This window comes from Rattus norvegicus, chromosome 4 (assembly GCF_036323735.1).
Source record: "Rattus norvegicus strain BN/NHsdMcwi chromosome 4, GRCr8, whole genome shotgun sequence".
NCBI classification, from domain to species: domain Eukaryota; kingdom Metazoa; phylum Chordata; class Mammalia; order Rodentia; family Muridae; genus Rattus; species Rattus norvegicus.
This window is the reverse complement of record NC_086022.1, coordinates 167,867,325-167,879,301: the sequence shown is the minus strand read 5'-3', so window position 1 is coordinate 167,879,301 and position 11,977 is coordinate 167,867,325. Positions and strand designations below refer to the sequence as shown.

Below are 11,977 nucleotides of genomic sequence, written 5' to 3'. Positions count from 1 at the left end.
AGTAATATACTGAATAGGTGGTGAGAGAGTAGGCAGCCTTGTCTAGTCTGTGATTTTAATGGGATTGCTTCAATTTTCTATCCCTTTAGTTTGATGTTGGCTATTGGTTTGCTGTATATTGTTTTTGCTATGTTTAGATAAGGGTCTTAAATTCCTGATCATTCCAAGACTTTTACAACAAAGGGGTGTTGAATTTTGTCAAATGCTCTCTCTGCATCTAATGAAATTATCATGTGGGTTTTTTCCCTTTGAGCTTCTTTTATAGTGGATTAAGTGATGGATTTCCATATACTGAACCATCCCTGCATCATTGGGATGAAGCCTACTTGATCATGGTGAATGACTATTTTGATGTGTTCTTGGATTTGCTTTGAGAGATTATACTGAGTATTTTTGCATCGATATTGATAAGCATGATTGGTTTGAAGTTCTCTTCCTTTGTTGGGTCTTTGTATGGTTTAGGTCTAAGCTTAACTGTGGTTTCATGAAACAAATTTGATAGTGTTCCTCTGTTTCTATTTTGTGGAATAGTTTGAAGAATATTGGTATTAGGTCTAACTTGAAGGTCTGGTAGAATCGTGCACTGAAACCATCTGGCCCTGGGCTTTTACTGGTTGGGAGAATTTTAATGACCGCTTCTATCTCTTTATGGTTTGTGTAATTGTTTAGATGGTTTATTTTAAAATTGGTTCTTGGTATCTCTCTAGAAAATTATCCATTTCATCCAGATATTCTAGTCTTGTTGAGTATAGGATTTTGTAGCAGGATCTGATTTTAAAATTTCTTCAGTTTCTGTTGTTATGTTTCCCTTTTCATTTATAAATTTGCTAATTTGGATACTGTCTCTGTGCTCTCTGGTAAATCTGGCCAAAGGTTTATTTATCTTGTTGATTTTCTCAAAGAATCAGCTCCTGGTTTTGTTCATTGTTTATATATTTGTTCATATAGTTTTACTTGTTTCTACTTGGTTGATTTCAACCCCGAGTTTGATTATTTCCTGCTGTCTACTCCTCTTGGGTGTGGTTGCTTCATTTTTTTTCTAGAGCTTTCAGATGTGCTATCAAGCTGTTAGTATATGTTCTCTCCAGTTTCTTTATTAGGGTACTTAGTGCTATGAATTTTTCTCTTAGGACTTTGTGTCTCATATGTTTGGGTATGTTGTACCTTCATTGTCATTAAATGTCTTTTCTTTCTTCCTTTTTAATTTCTTTATTGATCAATTTATCATTGAGTCGAGCATTGTTCAACTTCCATATGTATGTGAGCTTTCTGTTGTTTTTCTTGTTATTGAACACCAGCCTTAGTCCATGGTGATCTGATAAGATGCATGGATTATCCCAATCTTCTTGTATCTGTTGAGGTCTGTTTTGTTAATGATTTTATGGTTAATTTTGGAGAAGCTATCATGAGTTGCAGAGAAATAAATATATTCTTTTGTTGTAGGATGAAATGTTCTATAAACATATGTTAAATCCATTTGGTTCATAACTTCAATTATTTTCACCTTGTCTCTGCTTAGGTTCATTTTTTGTGATCTGTCAATTTCTGAGAGTGGGGTGTTGAAGACTCCCACAATTACTGTGTGGGGTAAAATGTATGCTTTGAGCTTCAGTAAATTTCTTTTATGAATGAGGGTGACCTTGCATTTGGAGCAAAGATGTTCAGAAATGAGAATTCATCTTGGTAGACTTTTCCTTTGACAAGTATGAAATGTCATTTTCTTTTTTGATAACTTTTGGATAAAAATTGATTTGAATTTGCTTTAGAGTCTCTACTCCAGATTTTAATGTCTGTGGCATAATCACACAAACCCAAAAAAATGCTTTAAGAGCTTCTGCAAAACACTAGCTCTGTCATCCCTAGTACTCAGAAAGCTCCTTACACAGGTCTAGGTTCTGACTGCTCTATATATGGTAGAATATATAAGTTACTTGCCCAGGACTACAGTAGCCAGATTAAAATGTTATTGTGGCAGAATCATGGAAGCAATACAAATAATATGTATTTATTTTCATCTTAGAACATGAAGACTTAGAATTTCTGTTAGAATTCACTTGAAAATCCTCTTCTACACCACTTGGTCTAAAGAGTGTACTCTGGATGGAGCTTGGTTCAACTGAATGGGGAAAAATCACTCTCACAGAAAAAGAGATGTGCTATGAGCCTAATATTGTTAAAACTTCATATTTGCTATTTGTTACTTCACTGAGCATTTATAAAATTGAGTATGTTATGAGGATCCAAGACTTCAGTGACCTCATGAATCATAACTTTTCTTAGAGAAAATGGATGGAATCATACAGATCATATCTGCCTTTATTGTAATTATAGAAATCATAATAGGATGGTTTGGAAATGGATTTATAGTTTTGGTGAACTGCATGCATTGGATCAAGAGAAGAAGAATCTCTACAGTGAATCAAATACTCACAGCCTTGGCTTTCTCCAGAATCTACCTTCTTTTGACAGTATTCACTGTTATATTAGCATCTGTACAATACTCAAATATATTGGTAACTAGAAGGGAGGTAAAAGTGATTATTTTCCATTTGATTACCAGCAATCATTTTAGCATGTGGCTTGCTGCATGCCTTGGCCTTTTTTATTTTCTTAAAATAGCTAATTTTTCTAACTTTATTTTTGTTTTCTTAAAGAAGAGAGTTAACAAGGTAGTTTCAGGGACTTTGCTCATGTCTTTGGTCTTCTTGTTTCTAAACACTCTTCTGATAAACTCATACATTGATGCCCAGATAGATGACTACAGAGGATATCTGCTGTATGATTTCACTTCAAATATCACTGTATCATTTTACAGGGTTATTTTAGTCATTAATAACTGTATTTTCACATCCATACCATTTGCACTTTCACAGTCAACTTTTCTCATGCTCATTTTCTCCCTGTGGAGACATTACAAGAAGATGCAACAACATGCACAAAGATGTAGAGATACCCTCACCAATGCTCACATCAAAGTCTTGCAAACAATGATCATGTATGTCCTTCTTTCTGCCATTTTCTTTCTGTTTCTTTCAATGCAAATTTGGAGGAATAAGTTGATGGAGAACATTCTTTTTATCAGGTTTTGTGAAACTGTTGCAGCAGTTTTTCCTTCAGGACACTCATGTGTCTTGATCTGGGGAGACACAAACCTGAGACAGACCTTTCTTTCTGTGTTGTGGTGGCTGAAGCACAGGTTCACCTTATGGGTCCCTAAATTATATTGCAGATAATCCTGCATATTCTAAAAGAAACTGAGTTCATGGGATAGTCTGCAAGATTATTTATTTTCTTTAAAAATTGTTTTACATTGCTTTATCAATTTTATTTGTTAAATCTGATAGAAAGTATAAGCAAATATTTCACATCAGAGAAGTACGATACACCTATGTAATTTATAATGTATAAGATATAGTATATTTTTGATATGAGAGTAACTAAAATTAATTCACATTTCAGGTTAAATTGATAAAGAATTTGGCAAACACTGGGAATCATGAGCTACTTAACTATAACAGAAGGAAGCACTCCTTCCTATATTCAGGGAGTAAAATGATCAGTATGATATAATTGTACTTATTATAGAATTAAAGAATTTCTTATCTCCTTAGAGAAGAAAGGGAAGGAAGTTGGAAGGAAGGATTGTGGGAGGGGGTGACCTGGAATGGTGCAGTGAGCTGGATGTAAAGCGAATAAGTAAACAAAAGAAAAGGAAAAAATGAGGTACAGAACTTAACAGGAAATTCACACTTATAGAAAGGTTGAAAGTCCTTAGTCATCAGGGAAATGAAAATCAAAAAACAAAAACAAAAAAAAAAAACAAAGAAAAAACATGCAATTCCACCTCACACCAATCAGAATGGCTAAAATAAAAAAAGAAAAAAAGAACAAAACTCCAGTGACAGCACATGCTGTTACAACCACTCTGGAAATCAACCTGACAGTTTCTCAGAAAACTGAGAAGAGTGCTACCACAAGACCCAGCTATAACCACCACTCCTGGCCAGATACTCCCAAAATATTCCACTATCCCACAATGTCACTTACTAACTATATTCATACCAGCTTTATTCATAATAGCTAGAAACTGAAAGCAGCCCAGATGCCCCTAACTTGAAGAATGGGCATAGAAATTGTATTTTATTTGTAATGAAATGGGATTTTACTAGCTGATATGAAGCCCTCAACACATATACAGCAGAGGACTACTGGGTCTGGTTTCAGTCAGAGAAGATGCACCTAACCCTCAAAAGACTAGAGGTCCTAGGGAGTTTAGAGGTCTGGTATGGTGGGTGGGGTGGGGAAATCCTTGAGGAGACAGGGGACATGGGAAGGAGTTATTGGATGTGGAACAGTCAGAACATGAAACAGGAAGTGAATGTATGACAAGAACTTCAAGTCCTTGAAGAAAGATATCAAAAAAGATCTAAGAAGATAGAAAGACCTTCCATGCTCATGGATTGGCAGGATTAATGTAGTAAAAATGGCCATCTTGCCAAAGGCAATCTACCAATTTGATGAAATCCCCATCAAAATTCCAACTCAATTCTTCATAGAATTAGAAAGAGCAATTTAGGGCTGGGGATTTAGCTCAGTGGTAGAGCGCTTACCTAGGAAGCGCAAGGCCCTGGGTTCGGTCCCCAGCTCCGAAAAAAAAAAAAGAACCAAAAAAAAAAAAAAAAAAAAAAGAAAGAGCAATTTGCAAATTCATTTGGAATTTAAAAAAAAACAGAATAGTGAAAACTATTCTCAACAATAAAAGAACCTCTGAGGAAATCACCATCCCTGACCCTCAAGCAGTGTTACAGAGCAATAGTGATTAAAAAAAAAAAGAAAAGAAAACTGTGTGGTATTGGTACAGAGACAGATAGGTAGATCAATGGAATAGAATTGACAAAAATGAACTCACACACATATTGTCAATTGATCTTTGACAAAGGAGCTAAAACCATCCAGTGGGGGGAAAATGCTATTTCAACAAATAGTGCTGATTCAACTGGAGGTCAGCAAACAGAAAAATGTAAATCAATCTATTCTTATTCCCTTGATCAAAGCTCAAGTCCAAGTGGATCAAGGACCTCCAGATAAAACCATGTATACTGAAACTAATAGAAAAGAAAATGGGGAAGAGCCTTGAACACATGGATGGGCACAGGGGACAATTTCCTGAATGGAACACAAATGGCTTATGATGCTGTAAGATCAAAAATCAACAAATGGGACCTCAGACAATTGAAAATCTTCTGTAAGGCAATGGACACAGTTAATAGGAGAAAAGCAACCAACAGATTGCAATAAAATCTTTATTAGTCCTATATCAGATAGAGGAATATATCTAATATATACAAAGAACTCAATTAGACCTCAGGGAACCTAATATTCCTGTTCAATTTGGGGTTCAGAGCTAAACAAAGAAATCTCCACTGAGGAATAATGAATGGCCAAGAAGCACCTAAAGAAATGTTCAACATCCCTTTTCATCAGGGATACTCAAATCAAAGCAAACCTGATATTCTACCTCACACCAGTCAGAATGGCTAAGATCAAAGACTCAGGTGATAGAAGATGTTGGCAAGGATGTGGAGAAAGAGGAAACTTCCTCCATAGTTGGTGGAAATCAGTCTTTCAGTTCTTCAGCAAATTGGACATAGTGCTACCTGAGGACCAAGCTATGGTCCACTCCTGGACATATACTCACAAAATGCTCTAACATATAACAAGGACATATGCTCTAATATATTTATAGAATCCTTATTTGTAATAGCCAGAAGCTGGAAAGAACCCAGATGTCCATCAACAGAGGAATGGATACAGAAAATGTGGTACATTTACACAATGGAGCACTACTTAGCTATTAAAAACAATGACTTCATAGAATTCTTAGGGTAATGGATGGAACTAGAAAATATCATGCATAGTGAGGTAACCCAGTCACAAAAGAACACACATGGTACATACTCACTGATAAGTGGATATTAGCCTAAAAGATCAGAATGTCCAAGATACAATTCACAGCCCATATGAAGCACAAAAATAAGGAAGACCAAAGTGTGGATACTTTAGTCCTTCTAATATGGGGTAACAAAATAGTCATGAGAGGAAATGCAGGGATAAAAAATAAAGCAGAGAGTGAAGGAAAAGCAATCCAGAGACTGCCTCACCTGGGATTTATCTTATATGCAGTCACCAAACCCAGTCACTATTGCTGATGCCAAGAAGTGTTTGCTGACAGGAGTCTAATATGGATGTCTTCTGAGAGGCTTTGCCTGCCAGAGCCTTGCGGATACGTATGAGGATGCTTGCAGCTAACCATCAAATAGAGTATGGTGATCCCAATGGAGGAACTGGAGAAAGGACTGAAGTAGCTGAAGGGATTTGCAACCCCATACATACAACAACATCAACCAACCCGAACCCCAAGAGCTCCCAGGGACTAAGCCACCAACCAAAGAGTACACATGAAAGGATCTATGGCTCCAGCTGCATATGTAACAGAGGATGTCATTGTCTGGCGTCAATGACAGGAGGAGAAGTTGTGAAGGCTCCATTCCCTGATGTAGGGGAATGCCAAGGTGTTTAGGTGAACAGCCTTATACAAGCAGGGGGAGAGGATATGGAAGACGGAGAAGGGGAAACAGGAAAGAATATTACATTTGAAATGTAAATACATAAAATATCCAATAAAAATAATAATAAAAACAAAGATATCATACATTTTGCAAATTCCTTGATGCAACTAGAAAAATATCCTTAGTGAGGTAATCCAGACCCAACAATAGATGCATGACAAAAATATAGCATAACTGTACTCTGAGAATCACTACCGAGCAGATGACTGAAACACATGTAAAAACCCACAGCCAAACATCAGGGGCAGCAACTCAGGGAGTTTTATGGAAGACTTGGGGGAAGTTTTGAGGATCCTGAAGGGGAGAGAAACTCTACAGGAAGACCAAAAGAGTCATCTAATCTGGACCATTGGTGTGCCTATGAAGATAGAAAAGGAAGGTCGTCTGTTGAAGTTGAATTGATGTAAGGTTAGCTTGCCAGTCACTTATGCTGATGAGTGATAGAGTACAAAATGCTTAGCTATCTTTGCATACCAAAGCTTAGCTTAGAAAAGTTGCTTGCTGCTTTAGAAGAGAGTTACCTCAAGGATTTATTTTTGTCTTTTATAAACTGTATTCTCCTCCATTATAATAAAAACAATATCAGTAACCAATGAGTTAATGTTAGATTTAGATTCTATGTTCATTGGATTATTAAAGTCTTGTCTTTACTTCTTGCCTTCTTTGATAAAATGCATGCATGTATTTTTCAGCCCATTTTGTTTAAATATTATTTCCTCAGATTAATGAGACTTTTCTTTTGGAATATTTGAGTTAATTCTTTACTGCTAAGAACTCTGCATATCTAATACTGCCTTTTCCTTTTGTTCCGACTCACTAAAATATTACATAAGCTACATACAAATGCTTACTGAGAAAGAAGAAGCTATTTAGGTCATGTGTTTCCATCATATGAAATGTGCCCATGATTACCTCAGGTTTCAGAAAGCTGCTTTACAAAAAAGAAAAGAAAAGAAAAGCCTGGGAGGTAGACTCTCAGTAAGGATCCTGGTATTTTATTTTAGAACATTTGTGAGTGAGGGAAGGAAAGAAAATTAGAGGGAGAGAAAGAAAAAGAGGGAGGGATGGAGAGAGAGAGAGAGAGAGGGAGAGAGAGAGAGAGAGAGAGAGAGAGAGAGAGAGAGAGCGCTGCAGGTAGTCTTGTTCAAATCTCTTGCGAATTGTCTAATAAAATTCAGTTTCTGGAAAAGACAAGGAAGAATAAAAGAAAGAAAAAAGAAAGAAGGGAAGAAAGAAAGAAAAGAAAGGAAGAAAGAACAAAGGATGGAGAAAAGGAAGGAAGGAAGAAAGAAAGGAAGGAAGAAAAATAAATAAAAGAAAAATAATTTAAGCTGTGGGTCTGTGGGGCCTCTCTAGGAAGCCTGAGAAATGTACAGAGCCTTTGCAAAGAGACAAGACAACAGAGGATGAACCTACAGAGTTTGGACTATCTCCAGAATAACCTTATGGGATGATGTGAGGAGTGGGAAGCAAGAGTGACTGGGGTGCATTTCCTACTGAAATTTTCAAATTACTAATAAAAATATTACATTGGTGGTATGGTGGAAGAGTCTCAAGAAAGACTACAATCTCTACCAAAACCTGGGTTTGTATAAGAACATTAGAAGATGATTACAACCAGCACAGCTGCCTTATGACACAAACCTCAGAATGGAACCACATCAGTACGCAATGAACACAATAGCAATGAGTCTAAGCTGTGGAAACGGAAAGAAAGCTCAGCAAATGCCCTGGCACAGGACTCAGGTTAGTTCCCAGCACCTACAGTGTTACAACAATTTGTAACTCAATTTCCAGACAAATTGATGCCCTCTACTTACCTCCAGATGTGTGGATACTAGGCACACATAGGATGCAAAGACATACATGCACACAAACCACTTATATACATAAAGTAAATAAACACAACGAAAGAGAGAAAAGCTTTAAAATGATTTAAAATGTGAGTTGGTGTTTTTCTCTCTTTAACTTTAGATTTTCGTAATCTCCTATCAACCTTTTGCCCACCTTCTATCTATTGAGGCTTATACAATACTTTAATATATAAGGAATCATGAACCTTCCTAGCGAATTTTAATTGCATATATTTTGCCTGTAAAATTAACTATTCTTTTTAAAATATTTGAGACTATAAATTTTTCTTAGCAATGATGTAAATAGAGTGTAAAAGAGTAGTTGGTGTTTTATGACCTGACTGTGAGATGATGTTTTTCTCATGAATATCAGTATGCACTAGGGATAGTTCATATATGTCCAGCATTACTTAACAGAACTCAGCGGAAGAACAAGTTACCAGTGACCTTCCAAGTCTCCCCTTTAAGCTATTTCCATAGTGAAGACTCTGGACAATCTATGAAGGGAGAGGATCAACTCTTGAAGTTGGCTTTTAAGATGTTGCAGGACCCTCATTGCTCTTTGTCGAAGCTTGCTGTTTCCCAGGATGATAATGAATGTATGAGATAATGGGAAGATGTTTAATGTTAACAAAAGAAAATTAGTTGACCTGTTGTTTGGAAACAGAAAGAATAACCACCGTGACAACTGCATGCAAAAAATGTGAATTATAAAGAGAACGAGGAAAGATAATAGCATTTTCATGGCCTTCTTGTGGATCTTGGCTCTGGAATCTTCAGAGGTGGTAGAAATCCTGTCAAGGTTTTGGGAGTGCTTCACCAAGGATAAAAATAAAAGGAGCAATGAGGCTAGGGACACAAGAAATGGGACTAAATATAGCATATCAAAAACAATTATCTTTTGAAAAGCAAGGGTCTTAATTGTTTCTGAATATAAAGTCAGATTGCTTTTAGGGATCACATAAATATCTCCCCAAATAGACAGTAATTCCAGGAGTAGAAAATAAACAATCAATGAGAACAAAGAAAATAGAAGAAAACCAACAAGCACTCCTCTCAATCTCCACTTCAACCAAAGGAAAAGGGGATGGGAGAAGTGGGCTATTTTGAGTAAGTAGAAAATGCTGAGGCAGGTGGCAAGCCACGTTGACAGCTGGTCAGTTATAACCCAGAATATATCAGAGCATTTCACTCGACTGTAAGAATGATAGACATGAGGAGTTAGTTCTAGGATGATTGCATCAATAAATACCACCAACACAGAGCTGATTCTGGACGCTGCCAAACAGATCAGGATGAAGTTGATGAAGGTGATTTTCTTGTTTTTTACCCAGTCAGAGTAGTTTACCAGTCCAATGAACACATTCCCCAGCATTCCAGGTGTAAACACTGCTATTATCAATATCACGTACATTTGAACCAATCCAGTAAGCAGTTGAATAGAAAGAGGGAATCCACACATCTATCAATTTGCCTTGCTGCTCAGTTCTCAAACAAATATCCACCGAAAATCATCCTTTCCCATAGTTATCTTGCTCCTTTTTATTGTAATTTCAGTGTGATTGGAAACTCCTTCCAATGGATAGAAATTGATATCTACTTAAGGAAATTCTTAGTCTTAGGGTTTTGACTTTTCTCTTATCCAACTGAATCCCTCACTTAATCTATAAAGATTTGTTCATGAATACAGCCTCATATCTTTATTTAAACGTTTTTTAAAGAAATGTTAAATTCTAATCCAGACAGTCTCTATGCCTACATCATCACTCACTTGCCCTTAAATTTCCCAATGATGTAATGTCTGAAAGAATAAAGTCAAATATATTAAAATACAAATTTGAATCAGATTTTTTTTCACTGATTTGTGTAGTATGTCTCCCCCTTACCTGAAACACTAAACTCTGTGAAACCAGTCAGATATCTTTGTTACTGTTCAAGGAAAGTGCTAAGAGAATATTTAATAATTTATTTATGGATTCCATAAACATACAATGTATTTGCTATGTGTATGACAATTTATAAAGGCAAGTTTTTTTTTAAAAAGATAACATTAAGGAATAACAACAACAGAAAGAATTAGTGAACTATTTTTAAAAATAGTGTGTAAATACGGGAAAATGAGTTAACTATGTATGCAAAGCATCTTTCTAGAGGAGAAAGAAAAGAAAAGTCATACTTGGATTTTGGAGATACAATTTATGAAGAACTAAGAAGTAGGATTTTGGATGAACTGATCTCTAAAGAGATACCAAAATAAAATTATTTTTCTGAGCTTAAAGCCCTATGTTCAATAATTTTTTTTAGTTTCTATCTAGATGTCTTTCAGGTATATTTGAGTAGTCTTCACAATGAAATAGATTCCCAAGTTTTTGAGCTCTATCATTTTATGAGTCCCATTTGTTTTTGCTAGAGGCATGAAGGTAGCAGTTTAGGCATGACAGTAGCTAGAAAATGAGAGAGAGAGGGACCTGGGAGGGAAAAGGGATGGAAGGGGTTGCATAATCTGGTGGAGGAAAAGGATTTAAGTCCTGAAGGTCAGCAGAAAGAATGGAAACAGTCAACCCCAGGAGTTAGAAGGTTGGGGGGACCCCAGAATGTGCCAGAGATCTGGGAATACGGAGATTCTCTGGACTCAAAGAGAGGGACCCTAGATGAACTACCCTACAGTGAGGAGAGGGAACTTGGTGAGACCATCTTCAGCAGAAAGACAAGGCATCAAATGAGGGATGGGTTGCTATCACACAGTCAAAGCTCTGACCCATAATTCTTCCTGTCTGAAAGAAATGCAGGGATAGAAATGGAGTAGGGTCTAAGGAAAAGAAGGTCCAGTGACAGGCACAAAGTGGGATCCAGCTCAAGGGGAGTCCCCAAGACCTAACACCATTACTGAGGCTAGGCATTAAAAAAAAGGGACTTATTATGACTGCCCTTCAAAAGACCCAACAAGCAGCTGAAATAGGCAGATGCAGATATTTGCACCTTACCAATGAACAGAAACTGCTGACCCTAGAGATGTAATTAGGGAAAAGCTGGAGGAAGCTCAGGAGGAGGGCAGCCCTGTAGGAGGACTAGCATTCTCAATTACCCTGGACCCTGAAGATTTCTCAGACACTGGATCACCAACCAGGCAGCATACACCAGCTAATATGAGGACCCCACCACATACATATACAGCAGAGGACTGGGTTCAATCAGAGAAGATGCACCTCACCCTCAAGAGACTGGATTCTCCAGGGAGTTTAGAGGTCTGGTGAGGTGGGTGGGGTTGGTAATCCTCCTGGAGACAAGGGGTGGAGAGGAGTTATAGGATGTGGAATAGTAGGAGGATGGACTTGGAGGGGAATAAATTCTGGAGTGTGAATATAAATAAATTAATTAATTAACTAATTAAAATTGCTTTAGGTGAAATTTTTAAAAGGAGAGACACACTAAGTTGTGTGTGTGTTGTGTGTAGGTGATACTATTAGAACAAAACTAAAAAAGAATAAAGAAATA

At 36.8% G+C, this 11,977-nt stretch overlaps 2 protein-coding genes across 2 annotated transcripts; one reads left to right on the top strand and one right to left on the bottom strand.

Moving 5' to 3' along the window:
* The first annotated feature begins 2,285 nt into the window (after window positions 1–2,285).
* Tas2r129 (taste receptor, type 2, member 129) lies at window positions 2,286–3,248 on the top strand. The gene has a single exon (NM_001166683.1). It carries the CDS (start codon window positions 2,286–2,288, stop codon window positions 3,231–3,233), a length of 948 nt encoding a protein of 315 aa, NP_001160155.1. The 3' UTR covers window positions 3,234–3,248.
* A 5,697-nt stretch (window positions 3,249–8,945) lies between these two features.
* Window positions 8,946–9,896, bottom strand: Tas2r145 (taste receptor, type 2, member 145). The gene has a single exon (XM_002729413.1). It carries the CDS (start codon window positions 9,894–9,896, stop codon window positions 8,946–8,948), a length of 951 nt encoding a protein of 316 aa, XP_002729459.1.
* Window positions 9,897–11,977: the final 2,081 nt, after the last annotated feature.

What these genes read in the sequence shown, in the direction of transcription:
- Tas2r129 (NM_001166683.1), top strand. Translation starts at nt 2,286, where the DNA reads ATGGATGGAATCATACAGATCATATCTGCCTTTATTGTAATTATAGAA.
- Tas2r145 (XM_002729413.1), bottom strand. Translation starts at nt 9,896, where the DNA reads ATGTACGTGATATTGATAATAGCAGTGTTTACACCTGGAATGCTGGGG.